The sequence below is a fragment of the Pseudopodoces humilis genome, chromosome 7, assembly GCF_049639895.1.
Source record: "Pseudopodoces humilis isolate 2021_Gansu_Grassland_sample_001 chromosome 7, ASM4963989v1, whole genome shotgun sequence".
NCBI lineage: Eukaryota > Metazoa > Chordata > Aves > Passeriformes > Paridae > Pseudopodoces > Pseudopodoces humilis.
The window spans coordinates 7,077,262-7,095,914 of record NC_142206.1 but is presented as its reverse complement, the minus strand read 5'-3'; the positions used below and the strand labels follow the sequence as shown (position 1 = coordinate 7,095,914).

Here is an 18,653-nt window from a genome sequence, read left to right as displayed (position 1 = left end):
ATGTTTGGAACAGTTGCACCTGGAGCTGTGCTGGTGAGGGCAGTTGGTGGGCCAGACCCATAATCCAGGGATACAGATGCTCTGGGGGCTGGGCTGGCATGGAACAGGGCTGGGTGGTGACTCTGGATGTGGCACAGGCCCTTCCTGTGGGTTGCCCTGGCTGTGGTGGGTGGCATTGCCACGGGCACCCTCCCCAGCCTATCCCAGCACCGAGGGCCTGACATGAGCAGCTCTGTGGGGGTAGCCCCAGGCCAGCACCCCACCTTGACTGGCACCCAGCAGCTGGCTTGCAGCTGGTGCAGACCAGGGGAATCCAATTTTTTTCATCAAAGCAGAGTGTCCCAGAGGCCCATGGTGGGTGTAGATGCCTGCCCTGTGCTCCTGGGTTGCTGCCTCAGAGTGTCAGAGCTCCGGTGACACCCTGGGAACACTTGCTGGTCTGTGACAATCCAGGGAAAGGGTGTCAGCCTCTCACTGGGCTATGCCTGTATCCACAGCAGGGCTCCAGCACATCTCCTGCCATTTCCTTGGAAATAGTGGAGAATGAAGCCAACAAGGGCTTGGCTGAACACTGGGGTGAGGCTGAGACTAGACCAGATTGGTCAAAGCCCCAGGCAGCCTGACCTGGAATGCTGACAAGGATGGGGCATCCACATTTCCACTGGGCCGCTTGCTCCACCACCACCCCACCCTTGTGACTAGAGGCAGCTCCCTCAGCCTGCCCTCATGTGCCACAGGCCCCAGCTCCTCACTGTCTCCAAGGCCTGGGCTGGGCCTATACCCCACACATCAGTACCTTTCCAGAGCTGTGGAGACCTGGAGGGGAGAGAGGAATCCATAGACACTCACCAAATCCCCCAAAAAAACAGAGGAAGAAATAATTTTTGCTGTTATATTTTTTTTGGTTTATTAGTTTGGTTTTTTAAAATTTATTTCCCAACACTGAAAAGAACTTCCTGTGAAGCAGCTAGAAGGGACCTCCATGTGAAGGCTAGCACTTCTTCCTGGCCGAACTGCCATCTGCTGCTTTGCCAAAGAAACAGCTGTCTACATTCTTGGCTTGGTCTGCTAACATTCTTTATGCAAGGCTGATTTCACTCATCCATCAGGGATTGTTGTTGCCCTCAGAATGAAGCAACCCCACCTCCAGACCCCAGGAACCTCAGTGTCCCTCTGGGGATAACTCCTGTCACCTCAGCACAGCAGCCTGGTGAAAGCCAAGTCAATTCATGTCCTTTCCCCGCGGCTCAGAGCAGAGGAGCTCCAGGAAGGGTGGGGTAGGGGATGACAAGGAAGGGCTCATTTAATTCATGGCAACCAACAAATGATTGTTGATGCCAGGTGATGGAATGGGTGAGCCAGTAGGAGGGGCCCCATGTGGAGGCTGGGACTCCGTAATAATTCCCTAGCACGTTTGCAAAGAAGAAATTCCTTGGGCTCTGTGCCTTCATTATGATAACTTTACTCTGTAAAAAAAACTAGTCTCAAATTGTTGATGTTATAGCCTAAAAGACCCCAGGATGTCAGGTGGCACCAGCAAGGCAGGATGCAGGCATGGAACCAGAAAGCTTCTAAAAAGCACCTCCTACTTAAGGGGTCACGGGAGCACAGGTGCTGTTGCCAAAGTACCAAATAAGGAGGATGACAGCATTTTCATCCTTGTTGCTTATTTTTCAGTCAGGCCGGTGCGGATTTTGAGCCGCCAGAATTCCTGGAGGCGCGCGCTGGGTGTCATCCCTCGCGTGTTGACAATGGATCTCCTGCAGCAAGGGCTGATGCTCCTCCGTCTCCTCCTTTCCCTCCTCCTGCACTGTCGACTGCCATTCTTCAGGCCCAGGGAAAGCGACTCCTTCCTTGGCCACTGCCGGACGTGTCTGTGTGCTGTCCCACTCAAAGGCTCACTGCTCCGCTGGCTCCCTGGCATGCCCATGTCCCTGGGCTGCACGCCATTCCCTGGTGGGCACAGAGCCAAGCTCTGCATGGCCATGATCAGGGAACTGAGGGTGGTGGCACTCATGGCAGAGATGTGATTTTGTTCCTCCTCTTCCACAGCCTCCTCCTGGCACATGCCTTCCTCTTCAGCCATCACTGGGAGGGGCCCTGCTGCTGGTCCCTACAAAGGCAGGCTGCCATCTGCCTCCCTGCTCTGACTTCCTTCCAGACATTCATCAAGGGCCTCAGAGCTGGGTGGACAGGGGGCAGCTGCAGAGGGCCCTGCTTCTATAGTGCCAGAGCACTCAGGGGACTGCTGACATCACAAACAGCCACTGTGACTGGGCCATGAGTGTGGCCCAATACATCGGGTTATGGTGGCCTGAAAAGCGCCCAGGAGAAGCAGGAGGGTCATGGAAGCTGAGGGACCCTTTCCAGAAGTCTGTCCCACATGTCACGCTGCTTGTACAAGAAAGGCTGTCCCTTGGGCACAGGGACCACCTGCCACCTCCCCTCAGGAGCCCTTGGCTCCAGCACTTTCCTCATCTCATACCTGGGGTTGCCTCAACATGACCCTGGCAACAACATTCCAGGGACACAAAACCCCTCAGGTTTCCAGGAAGAAGGAAAAGCCTACCTGCTACCTTCAGTGTGAGGGTCCCCCTGATGCTGCTCTCTCCTTTACAGACAAACCTTAACACTGCTTTTTTGGTTTTGATCTCTAGGGATATTTTTAGTGCTCTTACACATTGTGGTTCCTGCAATCATCATTTCACCACGGCTAAGGCAAAGTTAAAGCACAACTCACAGAGCTTCAGTCTTGCTCACACAAGTAACACAACATGGATTAGGCTACTGTTCCAACAACACAGAACAACTGGGAAAGGGGCTGTGGGGTAGCATAGGACCTTTTTTGGATTGTAGTGACAGCAGTTTCTGAAGCGTAGAGAGCAATGACAGAGCTGAGAGAGTCACGTGTGTGACTACGGTCAGCTCTGCTGACCAGTTAACACTGAGCCAAGAGAAAAAAGGCATATTTTGTCCTTCAGCATCCCAGTAAACTCATGTAATTATAAAGATTTGGTTAACCCTTCTAACTGGTAGCACACAGATGGTTTTGAAAAAGTCAGAAGAGACATTTGGTCAACTCTGGGATGACAAAGGGCAAAACCAAGGACAAAACCTTCAGAATTGAAGAGGAACAAGTCACAAATATCTGCTCCAAAATACAAGGCTTCAAAAATCAAGGACAAAGCACTGTTGGCAGCATCATGGTAACCCATGACAAGTGCATGAAAGAGGGCATTGGCTTCCAGTTCAGGTAGATGATGTGACTGGTACCACAAGAATGCAATAGGTACAAGGAGATGAACACAGAGAAATCCTCACTGGGAACAAAATCCACATGGATGACAGTTTATGACCTCTACCTTTGCCATCCAGATGGCATCCACTGTTGTCCCTATCAATCAAGCACTTTGGTGTTGCGCTTTCTCAGCGTGCCTGTCTCCTCTGAATCACACACTTTTTGCTTTTCCAGTGCTGCATTTTCATTTTCCGACTCCACAGAGAGCTCCTCTTGGCTTGTCTCTTCTACTTCACTGCAGGTCTCAGAGTGGAATCCAGCATTCTCTGCTATGACAGCAGGATCATCATCATCACAGCAACAGCAGCACTCCTCAGTGCTCTGGCTGGGAGGAAGGTCACTCTCCTCCTCCCTGATGAGAGTTACATCATCCTTTTTCTGCATTAAATCCTGACCACCCATTCCCATGGTGAGATCACTTAGCAGGGTTTCATCATAAGGATACTCCTCATCTTCCATGCCCTCCATTCTTTCTGCCAGCTCTTCTGGAGAGGGCTGGCTCAGGTCAGGGTAATCTACAAGGATTGTGTCCTGCTTGCGCTTGAAGCAATTATCATAGACAGGATAGGTCTCTTCTGGATAACCTTAGGAATAAAGGGATATGCAGCTTGGAGTATTACCAGCATTTAAAAGTAGTCCTGACCTCAGTGGTGGATGCAAAGTTGGCCAGGACAGTTGTTTTATTCTACTGCCAGTGCAAGTGTCAGCTCTTTAATGCCATGTACACGTGACAGTATTAAATCCATGGCAAGAATGTGCAAAGCATGTCTTCTTGGGAGATGATGAAAAAAAATTCACTTTTAGGGAGCCAGGATATCAACCCTGACTTTCAGGAGTGAAAGCTGAGCTTTGCTGGAAGTTATGAGGGCTAACAGGTAAAAATGGTGTATCTCAGATCTTTAAATGGAGCCTTCATTTTTTCCTGCCTACAGATTGACTGATGCATGGTCTGAACACTTGCAATAAACAGAATTACTGAGAAAGTTGAAAAAACAGATACATCAATGACTTTGTGCATTTCATTTTAGAAATAACATTATAAACTTTATGAACAGAGCTCAGGGTTACTGTTTATGCTTTATGTGTTGGATCATTTTTGAAAGCTTTTTAAAAAGCAAGAAATTAAGTCTGCCTTTAAAATTATGATACAGAGCAGGTCAACTAAGGTATCTTGAAAACACATTTATGTAGAAGGTAAACACCAAGGAATGGAAAGGACATTAAAATAAATAGCTTTTAAAAGACTTCCTGGAGTAGACTTTTACAACATTGGAGCTAACAAAGATGAAAAATCAAAAGTAAAAACTGTAATTTATCTAAAACAAATTGATTCTGATTTCCAAGTGTTTTATGATTGTCATGTAATCTAGCCCAGCACAGAAAGGGAAAGATGTAAACCCAGAGCAGCCAAGCCCCAGCAGCAGATGGAGCATATGTGAATATTCATATGCCACTTTGGGCAGCAGATAGTGCAGTGTTTACACTAAAAGAAATGTTGGATACCTCAAAATCTATTTTTTTCTGTTATGGTTGAGGGAAAAAAAAAGCCAATCAACCTCTTAAAAAAAGTTTTGAACACTGGCTTCTGTAAAAAGAAGGATAAAGTTAACCAAAACTTTGAAAGGATCTGGAAGTGTGATCTTATTAGATCTTTATCTAATTTTTCTTGTAAGGGTAATGGTACGAAAGGCTCTCGCTTACCTTCCCAATCTGCCATGTAAGGAGCTTCCTCAGCTTCCTTCTCAGGAGAGATGTCATCTATGAATTTTCCTTCTTTCATAACTCTAGTAATTTCTCGGAGTTGTTGAAGTAACATTTTTTCCTGGTCTGTTGTAACATTTTGAGTCCTGCTAGAAGACATTAGACACCAGAATTTTGTCTACTGTTATTGCAAGTTATGAAAAGGGTTTGAACCCAACTGTTTGGTTCATGCCAGCAGCCCAGTCTGGAGAAACCTACTGAGGAGTGTGATCCCTCCTCGACATCTGCACGTGCTCTGCACTTCAGCTGAGTATAGTTTATCCCTTTATCCAAAAAGCCTGCAATTTAAACAACTAGAGGAAGGAAGGTAAAGCCAATGTGAGAGCAAGATGAAAATGACAAACAAAAAAGAGTTACGGTACAAAAGACACTAGAGAAATTTCTTGCCTTTAAAAGTGTGTTAGGTAAGAATTAGGGGGCAGTATGAAGTATATAATACTTCATACTCCTTGTATGAAGTATTATAAGGAAATGAAATTCTGAACCTATGCTACATGTGTAGCTTGTGAGGCTGCTCAAACTTTCTCACAGTCATCAGTCTCAAGACTAAAATCTCTCCTTGTGACCACTGAATTTGCAAGTTGGACAGATCATCCTGTCATTATAGACAGTCAACCATGCAGCCTGTTGGGGAGGTGAAGGGGAGAAACAGGAAGGAAGGTTTAAGAATGGAAAGAAGGTGTTACATTAAACTGTAACTTGCCCTTTAGAATTGGAGAGGACTGCGATTTTTTAAATCAGATTGAAAGCAAACTTTTGACTGCTGGATCTAGTAATTTTTACTGCTTAGGTAATACAACTACTGCTGTAACAAAAATGCTTCCAACACATAAGATCATGTAGTCATTACACATTATTTTCTTTGGAAAGAAAAAAGGCTTCTAAAAATCTTATGGACAAAAAAGGCAGTATTTGGAGAGGGGTGCTCTGCAGTCTGATAACTCAGTAGGCTTGAATGAGAAAGCCACTGGCTGCCACCAGGGGTGAAAATGGTTCTGACCAATGGTGCCTGTTTCATCTTGAGTTTAAAGTTCTGATATTTTGAGGTTTAAGTCATTCTTGAGCATTAATGCCAGTTCAAGCCACTCTTCTGGCACCCTTTTGGATCTGTGTTTCAGTCAGGAGCCGTTTCCCCCAGTTACTTGAAAGGGTGGCACAGAATGCTGAACTGTAGGTGTATGTGAGGTCAGACAGATGATCTCTGGTGATCTCTGGTCTGGAGAGCAGACAGACAGATAATCTCCAAGAGTAGATTCACTGAGTAGGCTGCTCAGTGAATGGTAGGGAAGAGATGGGAAGAGAGGAGCTGGAAGCAGATTTTGGCTTTAGGTGGTTTGTATCTATGTAAACCTTCACTTTAGTTATCAGAATTCTAATAAACTTGCAATGTCCTTCACGTTTTCCTCTTACCAGCTGCTGGGACTGGAGCAGCACTCCAAGAGGTACTTTGTGCCACTCTGCCTAAACGGGAATGATGGTGACACAATGGCTACTCCACTAAGGGCAGCAAAGTCACACTGGTTTAAAGTAAGATTAGCATCCTACTGCTGGTTGGTGTGATGGTGGTGGAAGTGCTGATCTCCAGCCTGGGCTGGATTTTGTGATCAGCTGCAAGCACAAGTGTCTGTAACTGAACTCAGCTCAGGATCTGGTTTGATTAGCACCTACCTAGATTAAGCTACTTCACTGAGATCACAAGGCAAAACATCACTTTTCCACCAAGGAGAACTTTTCTCCACAGTTTGAAAAGTTGATATCCCAACACTATACATAGGCTGCACTGATCTTCCCCAAGCTGTTGTGGCAGTCTGTTCCACAAACAACTGAAGGTGTGATGTAGCATCTTCCCAAAAGCCTGGCTTATGCAGATGTGGAATCTCAGATGTGAATTAAGAGGCCCACCAAAAGGAATGGTTTCATCAGCCTTTGACCAAAGCTGTGACAGAATTGCTGAACTAATCCTCCTTTTACTCAATTTGAATATATATCACTTGGCTGAAGACAGAGAGGCCCATCTCTTTAGCACATTGGGCAGACAAGCTAGCTCAGATAACAGGATCAATCAATGCAGCTGCACCACTGTGGCATTTCATACAGGAAAATTCCTAATATGTAGGATACCCTCAATAGAAAACATTCCTGTCTTATTGCAACACAAGGGCTCTGTATTTTAGAGTATTCCTTCTCCAAATACCCTGTTTAAAAGGCAAATTTCCCTGCAGAGAGGGAGAAACCCATGTGTTATTTTGACTTCATTTAAGGCCTCTGGGAAGACTTACTGTGGATTGCTGGCAGTGTGTAAGACATTTGGCTGGCTGCACATGGGAGATTTATCTGGATATAATGCACTTAGGAATACTAAGAGGATAACAGATGCAGAAGGTTTACAGTGCAAGAAAAGGTCATTATTTTTGTTGTCTGTGTTTGTAGCTCCAACACAAGTATTATTTTTCCTAATGGCAATACTTACACTTTGTAGAGTCCCAAGAGCTCACTAACAGGTAAAGTAAAGGTTTCTTATTCTTAGCCTGAGATTAGAACATTTCCTAAAGAGCCGTCATGACTGCAGGGAAAATAATCTAAATAATTTAAAATGGCATCTCAGACATGTTAACTGTTATTTTTTTAGTTGCATGATCTTAAAGTAATCGCTATCAAAATGCAGCTACATCCCCAAAAATGGCACCCCACAGAGCCTCTCACTCTTCTATATCACCTTTGCTCAGTTTATGATAAAAAAGGAAGTTTTTCCAGTTGACAGCCTGGTAAACAGGACTTTAAAAACAGGTGGGTGATCTGCAGTATTTCTACCTCTTACCTATCTACCAGAAATTTTTGGTTATATTGTTGAGGACCTGGCCAGGTGGTTCTTTCTTCCTCTTGCTTTCTTTATCTTGCTTCTCGTTCTTCTTACAAAATGCTAGGCCTTATCAGAAGTACCTGCACTTGTACTTTTTGGCAGTTTTGTATTTCTGGAAGGTTGTTTCTCTATTTAATGGTGTAGCAATTGCAACTGGTATGCTGGTTTGGAAGGAGGCCTCCTCAGTTGGTTTGGAGGTTGGTTTTCAAACCTCATTAAAAAAAAAAAAAAAAGCAAATCCAAGTTTCTGGTTGCTGCTTTCTACAACACAGGCTGGCTGTTGCTTTGCCATACCTGGTGTAAAGGGCCATGGTCTCACCTGGTCTTCAGCATTAGTTGAAACTTGATAGCACTTATATCTGTCTCTGACTTTTCTGTGTAAGGGTTTCTGTTTAACTGCAGATCAATAAATAAAGCTCAAGTCATTTTTACTCTCTTACTCTTTCCTTTTTATTTAAATCTATCAATATCTAGATTGAATAAGCCTAGCTTAGTACTCTAACTTCACTTTCAAACCATAGGTTTTATTTTAATAGATTTTCCAGTATTAGTGAAATTAATGAGTAGATTAAGAAAGCTTCAAAGTGTTTGAAAACAGCTGTTTGCTCCATTTGCACCACAAGGTGCCTTTCCCCTCCTCTTCAGAGAGGCAACATACAAAATTCTTCATTAGATTCAGATTCTCATTTCCCCTGAGACCTTTAGACCCATCTATATAAATAGTCTGGTTGAACAAAGAAGGGAAGTTCTACTAAATAGAGGCTTTGAGCCAATAACATAGAGTAGAACAAACACTGGATCAGAACCTAAACCAATTTTCTCAGTAAAAAAAAAATATTCCATCCTGGGTATCAGCACAATATCTGGGCAGCTCATAAGCCTATTTCTGTCAGCTCAGAGGTACATGTAGAGCATTGTGTCAGCTCTCCAGAACAGAGATGAGTTAAAGCAGGATCCTTCTGTTCCACTAACAAAACCAGGGCAGTTTAAGGGCTCTCCCACTGGGATCTGGCTGAACATGGGCAAGTTGGACACCTTGTCTGCCAAAGACAGTACAGGGCACAGCACAAAGTGGGCAAAAACTGCACTCAAAGAGAAGTGGTTTCAAGCATAAATGAACAAAATGTGCATGTTCAGCACAGAACATTCCTACAGGATGGGTTAAAACACGCCTTGGCTGACCCAGACAAAGTTAATATGATATACAACCAGAACAGCTCTCATTTTTTGCAAACCTCACCTTCATATTTATGGTATTTCAGTTTTCACACTGCAGTTATGCAGCATCCTATTGATCTGTTCTTTTTATTCCTTATGAAAAACATAGACTTGTTTCCAGTGTTTCTTTGTAATGTAGAGTGGTGATATCAGATTTGTAGGAAACATTAATAAACATAATAAAATTTTGAATGCTGATTTTAGAACCCTTTGTCTTTTTATATTTAGAAGCAAATGCATGAATTTAGAGTGGAACTAAGTTATGTAATCAGATTATTATACAATTCTGCCTTAAAGAAAAATTTTATGGTTATTCTAACAGGAATTTACATAGATTATAACAGCATTTCAATTTAGGAAAATAATCCATAAAACTGGAAAAGAATAATTCAGGATATTATTTTGGTCACGTAAAACAGGCTGTTTTACGTACTTTAAATGTAGATGGTTCATCTTCTATTTACATATACCTGTCATTTTCTTACAAATAACATTATACAAAGGGGAGAGGTAGGGATAATTGCTTTTCTGGTTCAGGAAAATGAAGCTGGAAAAAATTATTTATTTTATATATAGCTACTGAAAAGAGAAAAACTGCAGAACAAGAATTGGGATGTGTAAAATCTAACTTCTATAATTTGAAGAAGCAATAAAAATGCTATTTTTATATATAAAATGCAAGAAAGTTTGATTTCTAATCAGAGCAGAACATCTCCTAAAAATATTCTAATTTGAAACACACCTGTCATACATAGGTCCTACTCTGTTGATTAATTTTTCCATCGCTTCTTCTGTCTCTCTCAGTCTTTCCTGGAGCTGAGTGAGCTCATAGTCAGCTGCAAAACAAAACAAAACAAAAAATCCCAAGATCTGTCAGTACTGAGCCTTGAAAATGTATCCCTGTTCCATTACCACAGGTAGCAAATGCTGTACCAAACCAAACTGGCTGTGAGGAAACTAAAACATCCAGCTTACAGTGTTCTACCTGCTTTTCCTGGCCTGAGAAGGTGAAGACTATTACCAATATTACATCCATTTAATCAGCACAAAGGCACAATGGAACTTCAACATAGTAGGAATGGAGAAATCCATCAACAAAGGTCCTGCTTTTAGAAAGATCTCGATTCTGCACAGATTGTCATTACTTAATGCAATGCTGATGTAATTATTTTGCATGTCTGAGACTTTAAAAAAGGGGAAGGGGAATTGGCAAAGAGACAGGAAGTTACTTCTCCAAGTCACAATGTAAGCGGTGACTCAGTCTTCAAGCTCCTAATCCAGTGACCTGACCCCTGCTCTGGTACAGCTTGCCATTAATGCTTTAGTAATATAAATGAAGAGCTCTAGAAAAAGCAGAATCATTTCCCCTGTTAGTTCTCTGGGATGTAAGGATGGCAACCTCACTGCAAAGTTACTTTCTCTCACTGAACACCAGAAAAAAAAAATACAATTACCATTGCTGATATATTACCCAAAATTGCCAGGCACAATGCAGTATGAGTGCACTGGAGACACAATCTACAGCACTGAGTACATTAGGTATTCCTAATATGTGCATTAATGTCAAGAAAATTACAGCTATGTTAAGAGAATTACCTTCCTGCTACCACTTTCTATAAAAAAGGCTTCTATAAAGCCCTAAGTACTTTCCTTTCCTATTACAGTTTAGCCAGCTAAACACAACACATTTAAATACTGTAATGGTAACTACTCTTCCCAATCCTCAATAGTAAGGTTATTAATTTATCTAATAAGTGCCTACAAACATTTGAATCTATCTCAGTGATGTTTAGGTAAAATCAAATTAACATTTTAGAATATTATTTGCTCTCTTTATTGCACGCATGAAAACTCTGCATTGCAAAAAAAAGGGACAAATTAGGGAAGTGCCTGGTGATGGCTAAGAATTCACCAATTAAAAAAAATTAAACTAGCTTTCATGGTATCTTTCTATGCTCTTACTAGACTATTAGGGATTATACAATAATTATAACTGGACATCCTATTATCCCTTTTTAATCATTAGTGACACATCTTTTCAGCAAATCCATGCAGTTAATTCAGCAAACCTCATGAAAAGCCATTCCATCCAGAGGGGCTTGGGATCAGGCTGCTATCACAGCCTCATGGGCTAAATGAGATTAGAAAGTGACAGTGCAGTAATTCTTTTTAACTCTTGCTCATTCTAACACAGAAGATTCTGGCTTGGTTTTTGGTTTTGGTTTTTTTTTTGGGGTGGGAGGGAACATCAGCTTTACAGTGCACCCAGAACTTGAAGAAGCCTGTTAGAGCATTACAGAGTCAACAGCTACACAGGTACAACCCAGAGCCATACTCACTGATTTTCCTCTTCATGTTCCCAGGGGTAGCAGTGGGGCATTTCCGCTCTCCAGGAGTAGTTCTTCCCTTGGAAGCCAGCTGTTGAGGACAAGAACATGGCCCTTCCATGAGTTACAGCCACAGTAACAGATAAACCCCAGAGACAATAGAAAAAAATACAGAAGGCAGCCATGGAAAAGCACACCCAGCAGCAAAACCATGAAAGATGCCTGGAAGATTTTGCCAGCTGAAAACTCCTATCAGAGTCCTGGAACAAATAACAACATGAAGCATATACACATAAAACAAGGAAAAGAATATTATGTGTATATTCAAATTTAATCTAAGATTACTCTAGACATGAACTTTTTCACAGGAAAAGAAAAAATTAAAAAATTGTTAAAGGTCAGAGGCCAATGCAGAGAGAATTCCTTCCCTGCATTCTTAGCTATAGTCTTTGCAACAACAAAACCCACAGGATACTCCAGTCTTTTGACCACCAGGCAAAGGTCCAGCATAAGCATGTTTTTGAGCACAGATGAAATGGAACAAGGTACTGAAATGAGACTCAAATTTTTTTTTCCCCGAGTTTTTCCCTGACTTTCCAATTTATGCTGGTTCTTACCTTAAATAAAATGTACAGAATATATAAGAAGATGCCAAATCCATATATAGGGATAATCTGTCCCACGAGACCTCTTCCACTTCCACCAGTGCTTCCACTACCACCTCCACCTGCCTTGGCTTTGGCCACTGCTTCAGTAAGGTGAGACCTCGGAAAATGAGGGACAGCTCGGCCGTCGGGAGTGGCGTGGGAATGCATCCTCGGAGGAAAACGACTGAGCTTCCCTGCAAAAAACCACACACTGGTCATTTCCCTTCTATTACCTTCCACCTTTTCACATGTAGCATAAACCTGCAGCAGGTGCAAGTGACCTATTTTCTCTGCTTGTAAATTCAGCACCACTGATGAGTAAATAACATGTTGGACTAAGTCTGTGAACTCAGTCCTCAGTCTCTTGTGATGTGCAGTGCTAGGAGTTAGGTTTTACTTAAAGCCATTTACTTCTAGCAATTTCACACAATTAGGACTAGAATCACACAATTAAAATCTCCTGATTTTATGCAGAGAAAGAGCTGGAAGGGTAATTAACAAAACATGGATTTTAATAGTTATATTCTTGTCTGAATACCCAACAGATCAGTACCTCCAGTGGGATGAAATGCCAGATTTCTACTTGTTTCTTTCCTCAAGATCCCCCAACAACATATCAGCTTTCCACTGTGAGCCTGATCTTTAAATATTGCCCAAAGGCATTTAATGTATAAATGTATTAATGTCCAAACAATTATCTACCGAACAGCCTGACACACAACTGCAGAGTCTGCCCAGCAGATTTTTTTGTTATTGCTGTAAGAAATAGTATTTTACCTGATTTCACCAAGAGAGTAATGAAAGATTAAGAAAAGCGATGTTACCTCAAGCTGTTCTCCTTAAAAAGATCTAAGGTAAAGCAGTGTGAGCAAGGAGATTGAATATAGCCTGGGACATATTATCTTTGGCATTTTAGAGGGAAAAAAAATTTAGAGGTTTCTAACCTTCCCTAGGCAGAGCTAATTTAACACAAGAAAGGAGAGAAAGCATAAATGGATGTACAGATGCCACAGTAAGAACTGCAGAAAGCCTGAAATGGTGCTGCAAATGATTTCACACAACTGAAGGGCACAAGAACCTCAATAAATTTAAGCTCATGCATTATTCTATTTTCTTGCTGCCATCAATTCAACAATTTTGCTGTGAAATTCACTATTTTACTCCTCTGTGTAGTTGACATCCTGCTTTCCATCTCCATATCCAGCTTGGATGTGCACCTGCAGTCCCTTCCACTGAGCAGTGTTGAGCTGAGTTACTCAGCTACTCTGCCATGGAACCTGGCTGTGAGAGGCGCTGGATGGAAGCACCAGAGATGGGGATTGCCAGCCTGGGCTGCAGCTCACTCCCTGATCCCAGCTGGAAAACTCCCCCTCCCTGGCACACATGGCCTGGATGCTGTTGCCTGGTGCTGGGACAGGCTGCTTGTGCTCGCAGAAAGAAAATGAAAAGCAGGTTTAAAGTGGCACTGCAAAGAACTGACTTTACTTTTGCAAGTATGCAGCTGCAAATACTTTTATGAGCCACAAGAGAAAAATTTAATTAACATTTGGTCTTGCTAGGAAACACCATCATAGGCAGCTAAATTCCTGAGCACAGAAAATTGCAGTAAACACTTACTAGGAAGTGATATCAATAATTCATGAAGTTCCACTATTAAAAACACATTTTTCTTGTAGATGATAGCACACATTCCAAGAGTTCTTTAGTGTAACTGCCAGGGTACACTACCACTGACCAAACCCACTCTCAGATTAGCTTAATTTTGAGGAAGCTGTTATCATGCACTTAAATTTCAGTGAATTATTCAAAGTCTGTGCTGGAAAGCATAGCATCTTATTTACAAGAAAAGTCCTCCTGCTCCAGCAGCAATGCCCTGTAGCAGTAGGTCACTGTGGAAACAAGTGTGATGTCGTGCAGAGAGCAGCATCACTCAGGTGGGGATGAAGCAGCAGGGTAGGTAAACATTTATAAAACATCTTATACTTATGCAAATATTATTTATTTTAAAAAAAGGAGAGATTAAGAAAGCAGAAAATAATTGACAAAGGTGAAACTGTATTTAAAGTGAATAGTTTTCTAAATTATCCACAAGGCCTCATTTGTGCTTTAAAAGATTCAATTCAATTAAATATAATCAGTTCAAGAGGACAAACCCTAGACATTTCATTATCAAGGTAATTTTAAAGGGGAATTTCATGGCTCCAATTTGTAAACCTACCCTGTTGTTATACTTTTATAATTATTTCCTTAATAAACAAATTACATCTTCCATAGCTTTTTATTGTGAAGAATCCATGCAAATTACACAGGAAATGGAGGGCACAGGCAACTTGAAAGCAACACACGCACAAAGCTCTTAAATGCGCAGTATACAAATGGAAAATGTAACAATCGGGTGCCACTGTGACTTGAATAACATTCCACACTTCCAGGGATGAAACAAACCACTTTCAAATGGAGACAATAACACACTTTCCATCAAGAAAATCAAGTGACACTTGATGAGCACAGAAGGCCATGTGTTGAGTCCTTGTTTGCTGCTGTATTCAGCTGCAGTGGGGATGGTGTGGACCTTAACACGACATTTTCCTGTTGTGGGAATGCTGTGGGAAGAGCACTAACTCCCCTTAGCTTTGAAGGGTCCGCTCTGTTTTCGAAATGTTTCTCAAAGCCCCTGTGACAGCCCGAGGGCTGCCTTCATGCAGGCTGATAGCTGTGTGTGACAGCTCCCACCAACCACACCCTACCCGGCTTTGAAATCTTTTTACCTGGGTTTTATCCTATACATTTAATAATTCTGTCAGTTTTTATGTTTCAAATCAACTTTGCACACCAGCTGCAGGGTAAGCAGAACATGTTTTGTTTAACCCAGTCCCTTCAATAGCTTGAAGTCGAAAAATGAAATTTTGCCCCAGCATACATTTGTGTTGTTTAAAAGGCTGTAGTTTCTGAATGTAGATGAAGTCCCTAATGGTATTTTCACATGAGAATGACTGTCGTGTTTTTAATCTTGTAACAATATTAACACCTAACTGAAAAGGAGCAAATCTTAAAAACTGTATTTACAACGCAGTGAATACAACAATCAACCAGATGATAACACTCAGACCATTCAGGCATCTCTTTTCCATGAAAGCTGTTACGTGTTCTATTTAATGGGCTTTGGGAATTGCTACTGAGCCAAACTCAACTATTTATAAAGTTATTTAGACTTATGTTACTGTACTATTCAGCAACTCTTAGTCCAGTCAATATGTCTCTCTGTCACATCATTTTCTTCAGGACACCAGCAGGCAACTGATGTGTGCATTGCACAAATTCAGGCTGGGCAGAGGGGGTTACTTGAACTGTCATATATTTTTTTTGTAAAGCTGATGCCACTTGATTGTCTGTAAGAAAGCAGAGTTTGCTGCTGTCATGGAGTTGTAAGGTTTATCTGAAACTACCAACTTAGAGAGCAGCTTTACAAAATGCATGGCATGTATTGATGAACACTAGACTTAAAATGTACTTTTAAAACTGCTAGTAGGTCCCCTTTTTGCTCCTCTTTAACAAAAGATAAACATTCTAATGCCTGTCTATAATGTCAACTAGGAATGTGATACAAACACAGTAAGTTCTTTAAGCAAGCTTTGTCGTATACATGAAATTATTACTGTAAAAAAAGAACAACATTCCTGTCTGGAAGATAAAATTAACTTCTACAGTTCAATGCTCACCATTTTCTGAAAGAGACCTTTGAAAATGACTTTATTAAGAAAGTTCCACTGCCATGCCTAAAGCCTGTTTTGATAAAAAGCCTTCTGGTAACATTGAGTTTAACAAAAGGTACTAAACTTTAAGCATGTTTTATTCAGAGACATTTTGCCCCCAAGACTACCATAAGCACTTTATTAACTTCAAGAATGACATGATTACCTCAAGCCCTCAAACTCCTGCCAGGTAACTGCAGTTATCAGTGCACTGAAGAGGACAACTAATGACAGAGATATGAATTGAGCGATTCAATCAAGATTTATTCTTCCAATAAAAAAGTAACTTCAGGTGAAATACAGTTTGGTCTACAGAGCAAGTGTATATGAAATCCTTGCTATCAAGTAGAAAATATAAACTATAAACTCTCATCTGAAACTGAGCAGCTGAGGTGAGTTATTACATCCTCAGCCAAAGACACGTGCTGGGGTGCAAGAGGGGAGCAATGCTGGGTGCCTGTGCTGCCCTGTGATCTCTGCAGGAATGATGGGAAGTGTTTACAATTCTGAGGCTGTAAAGAGTATTTATGTTACCTATTTTAAGCATTCAACTGTAGCTTATGATTAAGCCACCCTATCACAGCACTGCTCAGAGCCAGCTGTGCTAGCATAGGTACGAACATCGTTCATTTGACAGATGGCACTGAAAATAATTGAGGGACACTGAAAATAATTGGAGGACAAGTTTGTTGTTGGGTTTTTTAAAGCTGGTTTTTCTGTCAGGTCAACCTGCAGCCAAAGAAAGGAGCACCACAACATTAACTGACAACTGCTTAAGACTACATTGCTGTGGGAAAATGGTGTGCCAAATTGCATCTTCTGGTACCACTGTGGGGTCAGTCAGGAGCTGTGTAGGGGCAGAAGTCTGGGGAGCCGCCTCTCAGAGCATCTGCTCCCATCCCTGCTCCAGGCAGGTGATTCAACAGTCCTCACCTGTTCTGAAAACCTTTATGGGTTTTCAGTGTGAGGAGGTCCTGCAATGGAACTATACACCTGCAGATCTACAGTGCTGACCAGCCTATTTTCAAGTTCTTAAAACACCAAAAATACACATGGTAACCATGAAAGAGCTGTTGAGGCATGGAAATCCTCTATTTGGCTTCAACATAACACTGTTTTAGCTGTAACTTCAGCCTGAAGGTCCTTAGAAAACCCTGAAGTGAGAGAAATCCATGTCACTCAAGAGTGCAGATACAGAACCAGGCAGTTGGAAGGTGCATGAGACAGTCACTGAACATGAGTCCCTGTGGGACAGCATCCTGACGAACTCCTAAGTTCTCTGTGCTTCCACCAGCCTCACCTCTGGCTTGTGGGCAGCCCCGCACAAAGCTCCCTCTCTGCCAAGACTAGGGGTTATGATACCTGCTACTCTTGGGAAGTGCCTTGGGGAAAAATAACCTCTACAGTAAAAGGCCATAAAAAGGATGGGAGATGCTTGTATGAACCCATTCCCCGATAACTTAAAGAGGGCACACGCAGAGTGGGAGGGCAGGCACGAAGGACACAGCTTGGGGGGCTGCACGGACAGGACCTGAGCCTAAAATAAGCCATCACAGCATTATGAGAATCTGGTGCATGAAAATGAAAGTTTAAAACGCTGGAAACGGAACAGTGAAGACGATTCAAATGAATTTTTATTTCATATGTAACAACAGAAGCATTCCATACACAGAGTAACAAAATAATGAAGGGATGTATTGCAATGAAAAAAAAAAAAAACCAAAAAACAAAACCAACAAAAAAATGGAATGAATATGCCACTTTTCGGGAAGCTTTAATACCGCGCACATAAAAAAAAAAATAAATTTTTGAAGTTTTTAAGCTGTTTTTTAAAAAAAGGAGACAGTATATCAGAGCGGTAAGCACGAATGAATCCTCCGGCATCCCTCCACACGTTGCTAAGGGATGAGCACGGGGGAGAGACGCGCCAAGGGGGAACTACGCTATGTTTCCATACCGGGCGGCGGAGCTCCCTGCACGCAGCCCCGGCCCCTCACGGAGCCCCCGCAGCCCGCCCGCCCCGGGTTCACCCCGAGCGGGACCGCGGCGTCCCGGGCCGGGGGGGACAAGGGTGGGGGGCGGCGGAGAGGAGCGGCCTCTTACCCTCGGGCGGTGCGGCGCCGGGCTCCTGCCTGCCGCCGGCCCGGGGCAGGAAGGTGCGCGGCAGGAGGAGGGAGACGCAGAGCACCAGGCAGGACACGGCCGCCACCCGGCAGCACGTCCAGGCCGCCATGGCGGAGCTGGGCGCAGGCGCGCGCAGGCGCCGCGCGGGAGCCCGAGGGGAGCGCGGGGAGGGGGCGCCGCAGGGAAAGGCCTTGGGAAGGCGCTGGGATGGCGGAGCCTGGGCTGGGCCGCGGCCTCGGGAACAGCTCTGGGCCAGGACAGGCCGAACAGCGACACAGACACTCCCTTCTTCTCCTTCCAGTGCTTGAAGGGAGCCTGAGAGACAGATGGAGAGGGGGTTTTTACGTGTAGTGACAGGAGCCAGGGGGAATGGCTTCAAACTGGAAGACAGTAGATTTACATTGGATATGAAAGATGTGTGCAAAAACAGAATTGTCTTTGCAAAGAGTTTGATGGGTGAAAGGTGTGGGTGTTAACATCTTTGAAATAGGTCTCAATGTCACTACTGACTATGGGCAGCGGGTTTGTGGCAGAGCTCAGGCAGCCTGGCCCCTGTCACAGACAAGGGAATGCACAGGCCTCAACTTCCGAACTTTGGGGAAAACAGCAGGTTCAAGGCACAGTATGTGGTAGGTGGCTTGGGAAGGCTGTGCCATCCTAATGCCT

At 43.1% G+C, this 18,653-nt stretch overlaps 1 protein-coding gene across 2 annotated transcripts; it reads right to left on the bottom strand.

Annotated features, from left to right (window-relative positions):
• Positions 1-881: 881 nt before the first annotated feature.
• RIC3 (RIC3 acetylcholine receptor chaperone) lies at positions 882-18,096 on the bottom strand. 2 transcript variants are annotated; one of them, XM_014257890.2, is made up of 6 exons: positions 17,967-18,096; positions 12,082-12,305; positions 11,477-11,555; positions 9,880-9,973; positions 5,000-5,148; positions 882-3,882 (listed from the first exon to the last, which is right to left on the bottom strand). In XM_014257890.2, exons 1-6 carry the CDS (start codon positions 18,094-18,096, stop codon positions 3,398-3,400), a joined length of 1,161 nt encoding a protein of 386 aa, XP_014113365.1. In that variant the 3' UTR covers positions 882-3,397. The 2 variants fall into 2 exon arrangements, with proteins under 2 accessions (XP_014113365.1, XP_005529070.1); XM_005529013.3 differs by having other exon boundaries at positions 5,000-5,145.
• Positions 18,097-18,653: the final 557 nt, after the last annotated feature.